The following is an 18,762-nucleotide window of genomic DNA, read 5'->3' on the forward strand; positions in this document are numbered from 1 at the left end:
TTCTTACTCAACTCTGGACAATAATAATTTAGGTAGGCACTGACACACAGATTATTCAAAATTCAATTTGTTTGAATTTGAAAACAGAGTTAAAAAGTCATCTTCTCAGGGAGCTTACATTCAGAAAGCTAATTTCCTTAGAGGAAAATGCCTGTTATGTGACAGGTTTTTATCCTAAAAACTCCATGACAGGAAAATCCATAGCTGAAAAGTTAGGGCTTTTATAGGGAGGGAAAAAAAAAAGAAAAAAAAAAAAAAGGTAGAACTCAGGTGGCAAACAACCTAATGAAAGTTCTATTTTTATAATCACTAAAATAATCTACAAAATACTTCTACATGAAATATAGTATCAGTAACATTTTACCATTGGTAATTCTAAATTCCCAATAATGGGTACTATACAATTGCTTTCCAAATCTTCAGAATTTTCCTTTTCCTAACTTTCAGTAAGATCGAGTTTGGGGGCATTGACAAGTACTTTTCTTACTCCTTTTTAGACCTCTAAATGTTCGATGGCTTTCAACTGTTGTAACTTGAAGTTTTACAGCTTCTTGATTCCCAAGATCACTTTGCTCACTTACGCCAACTGGAGGGAAGTCCTGTGCTCGGGATTCCTTCCTACACTGTCGCAAAATGAGGCTGCACCTATATTCTTAGTTGGCTTCTGCTTCTTCCTTTCCCTTCCCAAACTCAAAATTCCTTCCTTAATACTACTAACAGGTAGATGAGGTGCTGTTTCTTACATGATATGGGAATAATTCTGGGTAAACTGGAATTTTGTGTCGATGGGAACTCATGCTTGGGTAACTATTGCTGTACTTTATTAATTAACTATGTTCAGGGATTATACAAGGTGCAGGAGACCACCTGGTCCATGCAAAAGTGGCCTCTTAATGCATATGCCTCTTTAGGATTCCTAGAATATTAACTTTCACTCTCATTACCTAGGAGATTTTAGTGCACAGTAAGGACAGTTAATGTTTGCTGAATTATTTAATTTAGAAATGTGTTGTATGACCTCACCTCTTAACCGAAACGTTTTCAGAATGCTGTGGTTCACTATCATCCCAACAAGGTTTATCTGATGACACTGCTTCCCCAGATTTTGGGAGTATATCAGTATCTAACAAAATTGTACTGCTTTTTCACCAAGAAATTCCACTCCTAAAATTTCCCTTGATGATACAAGTCAAACAATATGCAAATATATATCCATAACGCACAGTGTATTATTTTTCATTGTGACTTACTGCAAAGAACCTAATACATATAGGAAAATGGTTGAATAAAGTATGGTACATCCACACAATGGATGCAGCTCTAAAAAAAAAGTAAGAACTGAAATGGAGTTATTTTCACCGTGGATATATGTGTATACATACACTGGATTATGTACACACACATATACACACATTGGATTATATGTGTTTATATATAGAATCTATATTTCGAAAATAGAGGATAAGAATAATGGAATTGACTTCTTGTAGGAATGGGTGGAAATGGATTGAAAGAGACAAGAGAGTTCTGACTTAGAACCTTTTAAATTTTACACATATAAAAAGTAAAATCAATGGGCACGAAAAAAACTAAATTTGAATACAAAAGGAACAAACAATTCTATTTCAAATGATTAAGCACACAGGAGAAAAAAGAAATGTACCATATTTTGCCATGTATAATGTGCATTTTGCCCAAATTTGCGCGGGAAATATAAGGATGTGCATTATACATGGGTAGTACTAATTCCCTATCTATATAAATGTTTTTAATTTTTATTCATGCTTCTGAGTTAGAAGTGTAACTCTAGAAGTCAATAACGATATTTGTATGCAAAATAATACCCTGGAATATGATAATTGGTTTTGTTGAACTTAAGGCGAATTTGCAACGAAGAAGCATTCTTGGCCTTCTATGATGCGTAAATATCATACATTTGTTATTGGTACATAAAATTTCTTGTACCTTGTATCTTTTTGTGTTTTGCAATTATTTGTTACGTAAAATTTCCTGTACTATATGCTAAAAAATAAATGCTAAAATTCCTTTATAATACAAAAAACAAGTACCAAAATGTAACCAAATAAAAATTTGAATTACAAAATTAAAATGAAAGATTTTTTTCCCCCCTGCAAGTTTGGGCCAAAAATGTGGGTGTGCATTATACATGGGAGCACTTTATACATGGCAAAATATGGTGTAAAACATAACTTTTGAATACAATACTTTGATTAAATACATTCAATCTAAAGACAAGAACTGCAAAGGAGTATTAAACTCAAAGTCGTTTTTATGAGGGTATGGGTGTAAAATTCTGAAACTATAAAGTGTGCATTGTTAGATTAAACAAATGAGTAAATATACTGATAGCCTCACTGTGGGAGGAAAGAGCTACAAATACGGAATGAGGGAAGACAAGGAAGAATTCCGTAATGCTAAATTGGAATTAAAGCTATCGGTGTGCATTTGTGAGATGTGCACTTACTTCCTCTGTCTCCTGAAAGGCCCCCAGTAGCAACAAGCTAACTTCCAGATTTGCAAATGCCATTCTTATTAAAATGAAACATGTCTTCTTGGAGAAACAGCTAATTCTAGGATTGGGTTACAGAAAGTACAGGTAAGTTTGGAACATCTTGTTGCACCAGAAGCAAGTGCTCAAAGAAATGGAGGAATGCACAGAAGTCAGTTTGACGGGGTTTCCACTGGTTAAATCCAGGTGAAATGATTCTATAACACTTTGAAAGTCATCAGCCCATACTAATAGATACTCTTAAAAGATGGAGAAAGGAAAAGTCTTCTTTATAGTAAATGCAAAATAATAAAATGTGTTGGGAATGAAAGAAAACTCGTTTTGCAACTATTTTAATAACTTGGGCAAGAATCTTCAATGGATATACCACAAACATTGTGTAAACACGGTGAATAGAATATCTGTGGTATCAAAGTACCTCCCTACACATTCCTTATTAATTACAAAAGGAAAACGATAGCACTGGGGAAACACAGTGGACACTTCAAACACAGCTATCACCAATAAGGGGATAAAACATACATTATGTGCATCCTAATATGATGCAAGGGACACAGAATCACTTCTGCCAAAAATGCATTACCTACATTTAAATACAGGACAAATTCAGTCAAATCCACATTGAAGGACATTCTACAGTCCTCAACTCTTTAAATGTATAACTGTCGTAAAACTTAAAACATGACTAATGGACTCTTCCAGGTTAAAGATCAAAAAGATAGAACAACTAAATGCAATAAAGGATCCTGGATTGAATCACGGATAAGAAAAGAATAATGCTTTAAAGGACATTATTAGGACCATTGGTGAAATTCAAAAATGGATTGTGTATCATTGTATTGTTAAATTTCCTGAATTTGATCATTGTACCGTGGTTATTATATAAAAGGATATTTTTGTTCTTAAGAGATACAAATATTTGTATGTAAAGAGTAGCTAGATTCAGCAAAATAGCAAGTGCGTGCGTGCGTGACTGCGTGTGGAAGGATGTGGGAGACGGTGTGAAGAGCAGCAAAAGAGCAGAGTTCTGTAAAATTTGTTTACCCACAGATTCTAGTACACCTCTTGGTAAACAAATATACACATTATCGCTGGGTGTACATACCAAAGAACTACATTTGCTGGTCAAAGGCTGAGCTTCAGTAGATACTTCCAACAGTTTTCCCAAGTTGTTTCACTTCACATTTCCTTTTAAAATAACGTTCATTGGCTATTTTAATACTCTTAGGATCCTATTTCCAGTCTTCTGCCTTTTCTTCTGTTGAACTGTTTTGATTTGTAGTCATTTATATATTGTGTATGAGATCTTCATCAGATCTGTTTACAAAGACCTTCCACTTTGTTGAATGCCTTTTCACCTCTAATGATCTTTTGATGAAATCTCTTAAAATTGTAACGTAGCATATCACCTTTTTCCTTTATAGTGCTTCTGTATTCCATTTAAAAAATGTATGTGCATCCGAAGGTTGAAGATACTCTCTTGTAGTTTTAAAAGTAACAGCTTTGTTTTACCTCTCACATTTAGATCTACCATCTGTAATTAATTTTTGTATGTGGTGTGAGATGGGTCAAGATTTTTTTGTTCCATACAGACATCCAATGAATCCAGCACCACTTATTTAAAAAAACATATCCTTTTCACTAAGCAACAGTCATCTTTAAAAAAAAAAAAAAAAATCAGTTCATTTCTAGACTCTTGATTTTGACCAATTTCTTTGTATGTCCTTTGCAATACCACATTGTCTTATTTCTTCAGCTTTTTAATGGATCATATCTAGTACTGAAGACCACAGCCTGGTTCTTCAACGTTGTTTTAGCTATTCTTTGCCTTTATATTTGCATATAAATTATAAAAGCAGCTTAATTTCTACAAAAATAAACATGACTGAGAATTGGTTTTGGAGAACTTACATCTTTCAATATTGTCTTCCAATCATGAATATGGCTTATCCATCTTAGATCTTTTCTTTTTGTTGTATACATTTTCAATGGTATAATTAGCAATATTTTAAGCTTCATTTTCTAACTGTTGGTTGTACATAAAATGTCAAAGATTTTTAGTTTTATATTGAACTTGTTACCATATATTTAGTGACCTTGATAAATCAATTAATTCCAAGTTTGATCTTTTGGATTTTATGTCCACAATCATTATATACAAAATTACTTCTAAAATTCTTCATTCCCAATCCTTACGCCTTTTTTCTTGTTTTATTGTACTGGTTGTAACTTCCAGAACAATGTTGAATAGAAGTGGTTATACCAGTTATCATTATTAGATTTCCTATCTCTGGGAGGAAATTTTCAAAAATTCACCGTTAAGGAGATGTTTCCTGTGCATTTATCAAGAATAAATATTTTATCACATTAAGACAGATTCCTTCTTTCCTAGTTTGCTACAAGTTTTTAATCATAAACAGGCACTGAAATTAATCAAATGCTTCTTTTGCCTCTATAGAAATGATCATAGAATTTTTTCTCTATAAATATGGTAAATGGCACCAATTTAAAAATGTTAACTACTCTTGCTTTCCGTGGAATAAACCCAAGTTGGTTATATTATTATTTTATATATTGACTTTTATTTGTGATTGTTTTAAATAGGATTCTGTTATCTATGTTCAGACAAGACTGTTTTGTAATTGTGTTTTTTGGTAAGGATTCTAAGGTTTTGGTATCAAGTCGTGCTCGCCTCAAAAGCAATTATCACAAGTTTTTCCTTTCCTCAGTACTCTGGAAGAGTTCAACTAAGACTGATACTTCTTTTTTTTTGCTTAAGTGCTTAAAAGAATTACCCAGCAGATCCATATGGGTCTAGGTTTTTTGTGGGAAGGCTTTTTTTTTTTTTTTTTTTTTCTCTTTTAACAGATTCAATTTCTGTAATATAAAAAAATATATTTCCTCTTGGGTCAGTTTTAGTAATTGTTTTCCAAAACGTTTTTCCACTTCACCTAGATTGTGAAGTTTATTGATGCAAAGTTGTTCACAATACCCTATCTCCCTATCTCTTTAAGGTCTAAGTGGCGCTGTAGTGATGTTTCTTTTTAAGTTCTTAACAATGGTAATCTATTTTTCTTGATCTTGCTAGAGGTTTACAATTTTATTATTCTTAGATTTTTTTCTTTTGTATACTTGTTTAAATTTTATTGATTTCTGCTCATATATTTATTTAGTCTTACCTTCTATTTTCATTAGGTTTAATTTGTTGTTCTATCTTGAGATGGAAGCTTAAAGCCTTTTCTTCTTCCTTTCAGTTATTATTACTATATAATGTTATATTAGTATAGTATAGTAATTCTATTACTACACCCCAAAAATCTATCTCAAGATTTCTCTCTTTTAACTTAGTCTATAATCTTCAAAGGCTTGCATCCATAGATTATGACTTCAACATTTACCTGTATGTTGTTGATTTAAAAATCTTTTCATCTGTCAGAAGAGAATATTAAAGCCCCCCAATCTGTTCTCCAGTTTCTCACATCACAGTATAAGGTACATAACTAACTGAATTTCCCCACCTGTTGTTTCGCCTCTTTGTACATCAACCATCTCAATGAATACTACGCGTATACTGAGTTCCTAAGTAAAAAAACAAAAAAACCCTGAGAGCTATCCTTGACTCTTTCTAACATCCAATAACTAAATCCTGTTAATCCTAATTCCTAAATCTCTTTCAAATCCATGCCTCCCTCCTTATTACCATTGCTACTATTCTTATTTGGGCTTCATCATTTTTCCTCTGGACTTCACCACAAACTTTTGTTCTATTTTCTCTTTCTACCAATCTATTTCTCACAGAGATCTTCATAAAGTGCAAATTTGATCGTGCCATTTCTCCACTGAAATTTTCTTAATTATTCCTTTGATTAAAAAAATAAATTCTTGGCACTGCACACAACAAAACTCTTTATGACATTAGTCTTATCTTGCTATGTACTCCCCATTCAAAAAGAAAACAACATAATTTAGAAATATCAAATGACTTATAATTGTCCACATGTGAAGTGCTCTTATTTCCCCATTTTTAAAACTGTGGTATTCCCTCTACTTGAATGCATTCTCCTATCACCATTACTACACACCGTCACCAAGGCTCACAGAAGCATTTTTTACATATAAAAGATAGTAGTAGCATGCTTACTCAAAGACTTCTTGGATACGAAATAAATTGATTATTCAATAAATCCAAATTCAAATTTGTATTTATGTATTTAATTTTATTTGGTATACACCACTATGACCTTATTGTAATTGAAATCCAATACAGGATTGTTTTTTTTAATTAGTCAACTCCACAAAGACAATAATACTGCTGTGGAAGACCCCAGGGGGAGAAGGGGGAGGGAACAATATATTTATTTACAATTCCCTATACTGTAAACATTTAATCTATATACTGTTACTAACTTATACTGAGAGAGCTTTACATAGACAAGAAAATGATGCCCTGCATTTCTATTCATATTCAGCAATAGCATATTAAATAGAACATCAGATTTTTTTTCCATTAGCATTATGTTTTCTTTAGATAATTATCTAAATTTTCAAAATATCTAAATATATTCAAGTGCTATACAACTAAAACTACATAAGCCAACATATTTGGCTTATAATTTCATATTCAGAATAATTTAAAGTGCTATAAGCAACCTGGCAATCAACACTTTCTATAAGAACGAAACTACCTTTACACATTAATTTACAAGATAATATACACTGTTTATCTGGAACAGCTGAAATTTCAGCACAAGGTCACTGTCACATGTATAACAGCAGGATTTTTTTTTGCATAACATGAAGCTCTGAAATTAACTGATGAATTATTGCCACAATGGCTTATTGTTGGTTTCCTACAAAAGAGAGTAAGAACTACTAGTATATTCTATCTTTTCTTTTTTTTTTTTTTTTGAGGTCACTTGACAGTAAGTTTGCATATTCAACAAGTCTACTGAGTTACAATATTGTCTACTATATTCATTGCCCTTTTATAACAGCAAATGCTAATGATAACTAATAACATATGCCACTCAAAAATAAATCACAAGTTTTTTTTTTCCTTTTGAACAGGAACCTGTATTTTGGGAGTTGGTGTGCAATAAGGCTAAAACAACAGAACTATAAAACAGTATACCTGACACAAATGTTGAAGAAATATGCATTGGTTTCAGTTTTTGTACTTATGATAATGCCCTGCTAAGCTACAAATATGTAAGTAGTATATTTTCTTGCTTGATATATTAAATCCAGTAGAATCATCAAGTTCTCATTCTCCTTTGTCATTTTATAACTATCAGTTAATTCAATGATGAAAGTGTATGCCCAAACCTGCAGATCATGTGCACTGCAGTCTATGACAACCAGAATTCTCAAATTTCATTTTTTATTAAAATGAAAATTGAGTACCTGCAAAATTAATAAAGAGAATGTTGTAGTGTGAATTAAAACTAGAACTCAGTGGTCCATGAAGTACGCACTATGTTGGCATGTGTTTTTTCCTTCATAAGAATGACTAAGTTGAGTGTGTTCAAAATTCACTGGTGCCAGCCTCACAGACACAGCAGTACCTAGTTTTCATTCCCTCAGTGTCCCAATTAGACTGATGTAGTAAAATGATCAATATAGTTTTAAAAATAATAAACCAAAATAGGTTCAACAAAAGAGCACCATCCTTTCAGGAGACTGAGATAACACGGATTGCAGATGAGGCGGTCACTATGATCAAAATGCTGCCAAAATTCTGACACAACACAAGCTCTTATGTTGCATGGACCAACACCATGGTCTAAACCTAAAGAACTCTGGGACAGAAACATGAGTTTAAAAATAAATTCCAAAATTATAACTGTAATGAATGGTGATACGGACTAATTTTAAAGCACGAGTAAGATGTTACATTGTATTGCTTCTTGAACTTTCCAAACAATGCATGTCCATGTCAGGTTTGGGCCATTATCCTGCTGAGACAGAGAGCATTACATTTATTCAAAAGCCCAGATTTCAATATCTTGGATAAAGAAATCTTCCTTTTTAGAAAGTGTATGATTCCCAAACGTTTTACAAGAATGGCTTCTTCCATGGTAGAGATCCCCATCAAGCCAAAGGGCAAATTCTCCCCTGTAATACACAAAACAGTTTTAACAATAATCTCTCAGTACTTATGCCCTAAGTTGTAAAGTAATAATTGCAGAGGTTGCAAAACAATAATTTAAATGAGACATTTCAATATTCAACAATTCTAAAATCATTAATTTTTCCAAACCCTTCCCTACTCTTCCACATTGGCACAAGGCAATTTTGTTTTGTTCATATCACATTTTAAAATCACTTAATATACAGATTAAAGAATAAAATGAAACCTCTAATATTATTATAGTTTCATTAGCATTAGCTTTTGAGACATTAAAATAACTTCATTAGCATTAGCTTTTGCTCTGTTTTTTATTCTTTTCCTGGTATTATGGATTTCTCTCTGCTCTATGATTTTAATATATTTAACATTAGTTTCTCAAAGATGTGAAAATTCCACATTGTGTAAAATAAAATGTGGGGTTAATGTTAAAGGTTCAATCTCCAGTTCACAGTTGAGGAAACTTTAGACTTGAGTTTGCTCAACGTCCCCTGTAATGTATATTGAAGCTGGAATCTGAATCAGGTCTGACTCCAAAGCCTCCATTCAGTCTGTCACCATCATGATTTTGATTTCTTTGGGGTTCCTGTTTGGAATTCTGGAATATTAAGTCCCTACAGTTCCCATTTTCTGAGACTGTACTCTCCTTCTTCAAAGACTGTAAATTTGTCTTAATTTGCTATCAAATTTGCCAGAGGTTAGTTTACTTTGCTGGAATCATGTTGTATAATCAAAATCAAGGTCGGGCAGACGTCTATTGACCTTGTGCATGTTATTTTCAAAGACTCAAGGAACACTTAACAGCTTGAAATTATAAGCGACTTACTTATGATGCCTTCCTAGAGAGCTAACAAAATCACATATAAGACTACCATTTGGGGTGCGCTTAATGACTGGCCCCACCCCACCAAAAAAAGGTATTGAAACATATAAACATTATATGCTGATTCCAACAACAATTAAAGATAACACAGTTTTTAGTTACCTGGTTATATACTTCAGAGAAGGCTATGCTACCCATGGTTATTTTTTAATCACTGAAATTATGTCTTCCAAACACCTATCTACAGAGAAGTTGTTAGAGAATTTGCTAGAATCACTCACGCTAATAAGATTCAGTGGTCTGAATGATTATATATTCTCAACTGTGGGAAACAAATAAATATCACTTTTATACGTCTGGGAATTACTTAGCTGACTATATGTCTGACCTTGAAGGATACAGAGAAATACCAAAGGAAGGAGTTGATGAAATTTGCTAAGCACTATTTGAGAAGTCTAGGCTGGGAGGCAGTAGAGCAAGCTACCTCCAAACACCCTAAAGACTAAACAAAGTTGGGATACCAGGGTAAGAAAACAAAATTTCTCATAGTGCTGGCTATGCCAAAAGAATCAAATCAAATTACTGACAGACTCATACTGTTATAAACAAAACAAACAAGAAAACAAACCCTGAAAACTTGGGGTGGGGTGGGGGGTGTCACTAAATAATTTCTATTACTGTATAAAATATCAATCCAAATAGTCTCCAGGGTAGAATAACATGAAAACCACTGGACCTGTTATATACATGACGAGAAATAATAAACCACCATGGTTTGCAAATTTGAGAAGTTCCAAGGTATTAGTATATTTCTTTTTCAAATACTAAGGAGTCACTGTATTCCAGCAACAGGATGGGTTTTAATCAAAAGAGAATCAACTAAACAGCATTTTGAAATGAATAAACAAATATTCTACCAATGATTTCAAACAGTGCACATAAGTACCTTCTTGCAAATAAATTAACACTTTCTCAGTCATGATACACATTTTAGAACTATAAAGTCAGAACTTTCCAAAGATAACTGATTTTATAAATAAGTGATTTTTGTAAATAACACAAATAAAATTTTCAAGTTTCTTAAATATCTCATGGTAAACTGTTCAAGAGACTTACCCACCACCACCAAAAGCTAGGGAATCCATGTCTCCTTTGATAAAAAACATATTATCTCCTGTCCACTTAAAGACCTACAGAAATGAAAAAAAGCTTTAAATATGTACATGAAAATGGTTACTAAACAGTTAGTTCTCCTAAACCCCAAAGAGCTAACAAAGCCTTGATGATAGTAAGAGGAATAATAACAATAACAGAAAAAGGGTGGGCAGTGGAGCTTTAGGTTTCAGTGTTTGTATGACTAAATTTGAAAGCACATGTTTACTGAAACTAATCTTCAATTCCAATTCTTCAAATCTTATTATCTCTTCATGTGTATTTCCCATTTCTGACTATATGGGTATTAAGAATTGAAGAGTTAATGAAAATAGTTGAAGAAAGTAGAAAGTTAAAAAACTGATATGGATGCCATTAACTTTTATTTTAAGATTAAACATATATGTACGTTAATTTGGTAACATTTTAGTATTTTGATATAGGGCCAAGGCTGCTGCTTTGGGTATATCTTTGTCTATCATCATTCTTATATAAGCCCGTGGCGCATGTTTATGATTTCCAGTTTCAATTTCTTTAAAGAGCAATGAAAACTTTCAGATGTTAATATTCTTAAATTTTTTTCTCTAACCTTTCATGGGAGTTTTACCTAAACCTAATACAAACAGGAATTTCTAGTACCTTACCACTATCAAGTTTTTCCAAAATATGCATTATAGTTTTCAATAAAATAAGCTTTAAAACTCACTTTTTCATAGTTAGAAAACATTTGATTTACTACATTATTACAGATATCAGGTAGAAATAGCACTAAAGGTTTGCGAATAAGCACAACTGGAGCTTAAGAATTTTGTGACAGCTACATGCTTCCAGTTAGCTGTCAGCGTCAGATCACATGTTTTAGGAGGGAATGGAAAGCACCGGTTATTCTGTTGAGCCAGTTAAGCTCATGTTTAAGAGAGCTTCTATTGTGTTATCCAATTCTTTCTATTTTGTTCATTATAGAAACAGTTGCTAAAGACCACACCACCTTTTTTTTTTTAAAACCAACTGTGCTGATTCCTATTTTCAAGATTATAATTTCCTCTCTTAGGAAAGCTTTGAATCCCTTAATGTCCACGAGATGCTGGGATTGTACTGTGTTTTAAATAGTCACACATTCACTAAAATTCATGTATACCTTTACATTTTAGATCTTATTAACATTAGAATATATTTGTTTTAAGTTAGTCAAGTCACATGTAAAGAAAAAAGAATTGGGTAATCACTTTTGATTTAAACCGAAATAATTTTTTAGGTTTTCAAGACTTACATCATTAAACTTATTTAGTAATTTAGAGTGTCTAGGAATTTCACAATGAGAATTCGTAAACAGGACAGTGATAACAATGCATACCCCTTCCTGAGCCCATGATGTTTCTGGCACCACGCCAAGCGCTGTACATATGATTCTCACTTAATTTTTAAACAACTGTTACATTTTATGGTCCCCATTCTATCCACAGAAAAGTTGAAGCTCAAGATGATCAAAAAAGTGCTAAGTTTTCAGTCAGTAAAAGGCCCAGATGAGGGTCAAATGCAAGTGTACATGACTCCAAGTGCATGTTCCCTCATTATGCCAATTCTTTATAAACTGAATATAGGAATAACTGTCCTTACCTCAAACTCTGGACAGAATGTAAAAACAAAGGTCTCTCCAGTACCATAAAAGCCATCACTCACTTTAAATGGCTCAGATGCTAATGCACCAAAAACCTAAGGATAAAAAAAAGGCATATTTGATAACACGACTGTTAATTTGTTTCATTAAGCATTATCCCAGTACATATGTTTAAGTAAAATACAAAAAGAATAGAAATCTAGTATAGTTTTATGTACTTATACTTAAAAAGGGAAACATAATCAGTTGCTATATATTCGTATTACTGTCAATTACAAATCATGTCAGTTTCTCAATGGGGGGGGGGGGAGAACTGATTTTTCCTAGTCTTAAAATCTAAAAAGATTCTTATTACAACAATTAAACAGAAAATCTTAAAAAGTGCTTCACACATTTCAGGAGGACTTACATGCACCATGTATGTACAGTAAGGACAACATGCTGCTGTGGGACTGTAGCACTTAGGGAAGCAAAAACTCTTCAGTACAGGTAAACATCTACTACTAAAAAGGTGTGCTATTTTTTTCTTCATTGGATGGGCCTAGGCTCTGCAATGCTTGGCTCTGCTAACACCATGCCCTTACATACTGTGTTTCCCCAAAAATAAGACCTAGTCGGACCATCAGCTCTAATTTGTCTTTTGGAGCAAACATTAATATAAGACTCGGTCTTATTTTACGATAAGACTGGATCCTATATAATAATGTAAGACCAGGTATTACATAATATAATGTAATGCAATATAATATAATATAATACAATACCAGGTTTCATATTAATTTTTGCTCCAAAAGACGCATTAAAGCTGGTGGTCCGGCTAGGTCTTATTTTTGGGGAAACACGGTAGTACAAGACACACAGTAGATACCCTAAAAAAAGAATGAATGAGTAAGAGACCTGGAAAAGTCATTTCAATGCTCTGGCTCTAAGTTTCTATCATAAATGGGAATGCAGAGAATTTGGTAAGTGATCTCTACAGTCACTGACTCTCCTGACAGTTTATTTTTATAGTCTTAATTTTTAAAACAGACTTTATTACTGAAAGGGTACATATATTATATACAGAGGGTGCCAAAAAAATGTATACACATTTTAAGAAAGGAAAACTACTAAAATTGTAATACTCAACATATACCGATAACAAAAGATGAATACAAGTCCTGTTTGATTTCTGCAATTACAAGAGGTGCTCAAAGTGGTTACCATCAGCGTCCAGACACTTCTGATTGTGGCGAACTACTGCTTGAGCAACGTTGACCAAAGTGTCCACTTGTATATATTTTTTTGGCACCCCTGGTATGTATATACACAAGATATAAATGTACAGCTCAATTTGGAATTATCACAAAGCCAAGTCCCATTTAACCTTCATTCAGACCAGGCACACAACTGTACACCAGAAGCTTTCCTGTGCCTCCCCTGCACCCCCACCCCCCCAAAGGAAGCCACGAGCCAGACAATAACAGAGATTTGTTTTGAACTTTCTATAAATAGAACCGTAAGACAGTGACTCTTCTGATGTTTAACTCAATATTATGTTTGTGGCACTTATCTATGCCACAGCATGTATGTAGCAGCAGTTCATTCATTGTCATTCTGGCAAATACCGTTTATTGGGTGTAAAACCTTGGGAAAATTGATAAAACACTTTAAGTCATAGTTAACTCATCTTTATTTTTTCCATTTAAAATGAACTCATCTCCAAAACAGGGATGATGTAAGTACAATCTCACAGGGCTTTGATGATTAATTAAGATAATATAAAATGATCAGACAAGCATGCATAAGCACATTAAAGGTGTTAGTAGTAGTGGTGCTTTGTTTTTTGTTGTTTTTTTCCTAAATTAATATTGCTATTTCACCCTCTTATTACTCTCCGATGCTGGTAATTTACCTGAACTTGCTGTTTCAGGAACACTTCAATGTTTCTCTTGCTTATCTGTGGTTTTGTACTTGGCATCACTCTCACACTATTATCTTTAACTTTCCAATCTGTCAATCTCCACCCTTTCTGTCAACCTCACTTTTATCTCTCCCTATCAGATATGCACAACCCTTACTCTAAACACCTCTTTTATTTTTTCTAGGTTTTTACTACTTGGCATATTTTACTTGGCATGAGATATTTATATGCTTAAATGTTCTTTCCTACCAGACTATGATCTGTTTGAAGGCAGGGTCTCTTTAAAAGATATTTGTTCTCTTATCTAACCTCTGTAGCACTCAGCATTGTCTTGAATATTAAACGCACTCAATAATTATCAGTTATACTTAATAAAATGTACCAATGAAAATAATTTTTATCAAAAGAATATGCTAAAAGTTTACTGTTACTGTAATCTCTTACAGGGTAAGGTGTCTACGTAGTTATTTTCATACCTGCCCATCACTGTCTTTAATCACCATCAGCACCGGGGTGTCTAAACCTGTCATTGTTCGATAAAGGGTCTTCAGGCTGGTGCCATGCTTCCCGGTACCATAAACAAGAGTCCATGGATAGCCAATCGTTCTTGGTGGAAGATGCTTGGTAAGCTTCGAAAAATAAAATGTTAACATTTACAGCACAGCTTATTGTCAATTACAGGACACTAATGCCAGTTAGGATTTAATGGTACTTTATAAAATGTAGGCTACAAAAATGACAGTAGAAATTATTTATCATTGTCAAAGATACTGAGATGCCTGAAGAGTAAATGCACATCCCTCAGTATGAAATATTGTCCAGTAGGAAAAGAAAAGAATCATGCTGAACAAGGCCCAAATTAGAACAGAGACAAGAAACCTGAATTCTTAATAGTGCCCTCAGTATTGAATTAACAAAAACATTGATGGGACTGTTAGCTTGATTAATAATAACCTCTCAAATAATGGGCTTTAGAGGCAGATTATCAGAGTTAGAAATCAAGCTTCAATAAATTTGATTTCTGTGTGACTTTGACAAATTACTTAATCTTTCTATGTCCAAGTTTCTTCATTCATAAAATGCATACGATAAGAGTATCCAACTCCTACAAGTATTGTAACAACTACATGAGAGAATCCATATGAACAAGTAACTAGCATATAGTAAGAAATTAAATACTGGCTACTGTAGTATCTCACCTAAATTGCTTTTGTTACGTTTAATGTGTGCTTATCCAAATCTCCTAATACCTTCTATTACACTAGTAACTATATTGTGTTTACGTTTTCTTCATTGGAAAGGAAGACTAGTAGCAGTAACCACGCTTCTTAACTTTTCAAAACAACTGAAAAGAGGCTGTTTTACTTTTATGGGTACATACTCAGAAATGCACATATATGGGTATGTCATACCTTTTCAATTTGATCTGGCAGTAAGAGTTCACTGGGATCACTTAGGTTTGGTCGAAAAGATTCAGACTCCAGGTCTGCTTTCACTGGAGCCACTAGCTTTGAATTTATGTCTTCCCGTGTAGTAATCTAAAAAAAATAAACAGCAGCAGCATATTAATATGAAATTGCAACAGGCTTTAAAAATTTCAGCCTTTTTAGAGAAATCAAACTTTATACCTTAGAAAAGTTGACTGAAGTTTTAATTTAGTATTTTTAGAAGGAAAATGATGCTCCATCCAATAACAACGGCATATCCAATGTAGAAAAATATTTTTTTAACTCTAAGACATTTTTCTCATTCAGTACATGAAGAAGGACAGGTAATGAATGATACGCCCATATTTCTATGCAGAAGGAGACCATTGCATGCAAACTTTAATTTTGCTGATGAAGGGCAAAAGTAACCCAACTAGCATGCTTTTCATGTGTGCTGTTTAAAATGCGTGGGGTTATTTTTTCCATGGCAAACATAAAAATTGCCAAAAATCAATAAGAAAACATCCTTGGTGCCAAAATTTTAATTTAAAGAATAGTACAATAAAAAGTCTAACTGCATTAGTCTGTGTATGTGTGTGTGTGTGTGTGTGTATTTGCTTCACCAAAAAAGTTACCATTATTTTAAAAAATGCCCTCAATATTTTTATGTTCTAAATGCTGAATTTTTATCTAGTTGGACCAAACAACAAATTTAAAAGTTAATTTGTTCACAAATCTATGTTGTAAATTAGATTAATTAGATGCATTAAAAACAACAAATACGTTTTGCTTGGTGGAAATGATCTCACTGATATTCTTAAAATGATAAAAATGTTGATTAAGTCACAACAAACTATACAATCTATGCTATTGGCACTTACTTTTCCATATTAATTTTATTTTAACATATAAACACAATTAACATTAGAAAATAAAATATATGAAACATAACTATTACTGATGAAACTTTTAAATTGGAAAATAGAACTATATTGGAGCAGATAACTAAAATGCAGCAATGCTTGGTGACTATGACTCCATACAGGAATGAAATGTTGCTAAACTATTCTGTTCCTTTAACATACTTCTTAACAATCCTAAACAGCATATATTTTCAACCAATACATGTTCTAGAACTGTATTGTTTTGTGATGAGAAGCTACATTTTATTAATTCTTTCATATCATCATGCTTTACCCTTATTTTGATGATGTGAAAGGTTAAAAAAACACACAAAAAACCCAAGGCAGAATGAGAAGCACTAAAAGAAAACAATTTAGTAGTTCTAGCAAAGCCATGAAAGCGTATCTTGCTAAGAAGAGGAAAACACACAGTAATACACATAACTAGAAAATGAGTTCAATTGTATCGGTTTCTTTTTTCTAAAAAAAAAAAAAAAAAAAATCACAAAGTTTATTTCTGGAATTTTCAATAATTTATCGAGTTCTGGTGCTTAACCTACATTATTCTAAGGTATTTCTAATACCAACCAGGAATACCTCAAGAACAAAACAATTTATTTCATTAAGATATTTGATGAGGGGTCGATACAACTGAAATAGCCTTAAAGGAGAGAAAATATTTAAAATCTTACTACCCATTAAAATTTTCCCATAGTACCACATCTTTCAGATTGTGTTTAGTAAAATTTCAATCTTAAACCCAAAGACATTCTTTCCATGTTAAAATTAAGAGAAAACAAACTCCTCATCAGTCAAAGAAACACACAGTGCTAAGAACAGTTCTGAAGTGACAGAAAATTCCTCTGAAACTTTTTCAAATGAAAAGATGAGAGAAAAGACAATCCTGCAGCTCTTCAAGGCATTACTGTACTCTGAGTACAAAAAGGAATTTTCTGGTGGGTGATTTTAGTGCTGTAGTCAAAACAAATCTTTCAAACACGAGATTTGTCCCGACCACAGACATTAAAAGCAGGGAGCAGTCAATGTCTGGAGGGGTTTAAACTACTGAAGGGGGCACCTGGAGACGTCTGCAGAGTGTGCGCAGTTCTTCAGTATTTAGAGCATCGATCCTGCGGTGATACTCAGCCACTGACACTACCTGAATATGGAAACAGGAAGACAATAATTCCACTGACAGTTGAGGAAATAGCCAAAATAAAACCAAAATATGGAGAAATTTAAGTGGGGAAAAAGAGCTATAATCAGGATTTCTTTCCCCAACTCCATGCTGAAAATCCAAGAGATTTATGTATCAAACTCCAGTGAAATACATATGAATGAGTTTAATCACTACATTCCAACTAGTTCACAATATCAGGTTTATTTTATGGCTTGTTTCATATAGACAATTTTTTGAGTAAATAGAATTACAGTTGTTTATAAAAGGAAACATGCTTTGCGAACATCAAAGATGACATCTAAAAATCTAATGTTTTGTAGTTTACAAAGAAAATGATAGTTTCAACCCTTCCCTCCAAATCAGTTTAGTTTCAAACACTGTACATATCCTGATGGCAATGCTGGAAAAATTTCTTCCAGGCAAAGGTGACAAACACACTCATGCCATATGATCTGCATCAGGTAAAAAGGAGAGAAGGGAGCAAGAAAAAGATATGAAGTACATTTTAAAAACTAAGGCAATAAGAAAAACAAGCTCTAGAAAATAGAAAATTAGGTTTTCAAAAGCACATCTAATCAATAGTACCTTCTAAGGCCTGTCACCTACTTTAGTTTTGGCCTCTCCTCTATATTACTTCTTTATGTTTGGTACTGTCGCAGTTATTTGTGAATAAAACTTAATGGCTTTCCTACATTTTAAATTCCTAAGGAAAATTCTGTATCTTCTGTAATTGCCTAGACCAGTCTCTCATAGTACTGAATTTGACAGCCATATATGACAGATACAACATTCTTATTAAAAAACTCACAAAAACAGACAACTTTCCTTAAGTTGACAGCCACAGCTTTTTCAGATTGTGACATAATTCCCCAAACAGTAATCATAATATAGTGAACTCTGATGGTGCCATAAACGTGTGCCGATTCTCCTGAGCTATGGACAAATTGCTCTTGTGATCAAATATGTAGAGGTTCTGGCCACAAAATGCAATTAAACCAAACCAATCAGCCCACAGAGTTTAGACTTCCAACCTAGGTTTTAAAAGTCCCTTGTTCTAGCCAACTAAAATGAACTAGCCAGCAGTAAAAAAAAGAAAAGAA

At 33.1% G+C, this 18,762-nt stretch overlaps 1 protein-coding gene across 10 annotated transcripts in view; it reads right to left on the minus strand.

The window, feature by feature from the left end:
• Positions 1–6,726: 6,726 nt before the first annotated feature.
• The window catches only part of OXR1 (oxidation resistance 1), a 451,782-nt gene continuing 439,746 nt past the window's right edge, over positions 6,727–18,762 (minus strand). For 6 of the 10 annotated variants that reach the window (XM_019750589.3, XM_074316799.2, XM_019750595.3 and 3 more), the window contains 6 exons: positions 17,561–17,641; positions 15,566–15,691; positions 14,630–14,782; positions 12,250–12,345; positions 10,597–10,670; positions 6,727–8,644 (listed from right to left, as the gene is read on the minus strand). In XM_019750589.3, the coding sequence (XP_019606148.1) occupies positions 8,509–8,644; positions 10,597–10,670; positions 12,250–12,345; positions 14,630–14,782; positions 15,566–15,691; positions 17,561–17,641 (666 nt within the window). In that variant the 3' untranslated portion in view covers positions 6,727–8,508. The remainder of the gene's footprint in view (positions 8,645–10,596; positions 10,671–12,249; positions 12,346–14,629; positions 14,783–15,565; positions 15,692–17,560; positions 17,642–18,762) is intronic. The other 4 variants (XM_019750593.3, XM_019750594.3, XM_074316800.2 and 1 more) reach the window with 1 other exon arrangement.

The sequence above is a fragment of the Rhinolophus sinicus genome, chromosome 6, assembly GCF_057876585.1.
Source record: "Rhinolophus sinicus isolate RSI-liver-muscle chromosome 6, RSI-T2T, whole genome shotgun sequence".
Classification (NCBI taxonomy): Eukaryota; Metazoa; Chordata; class Mammalia; order Chiroptera; family Rhinolophidae; genus Rhinolophus; species Rhinolophus sinicus.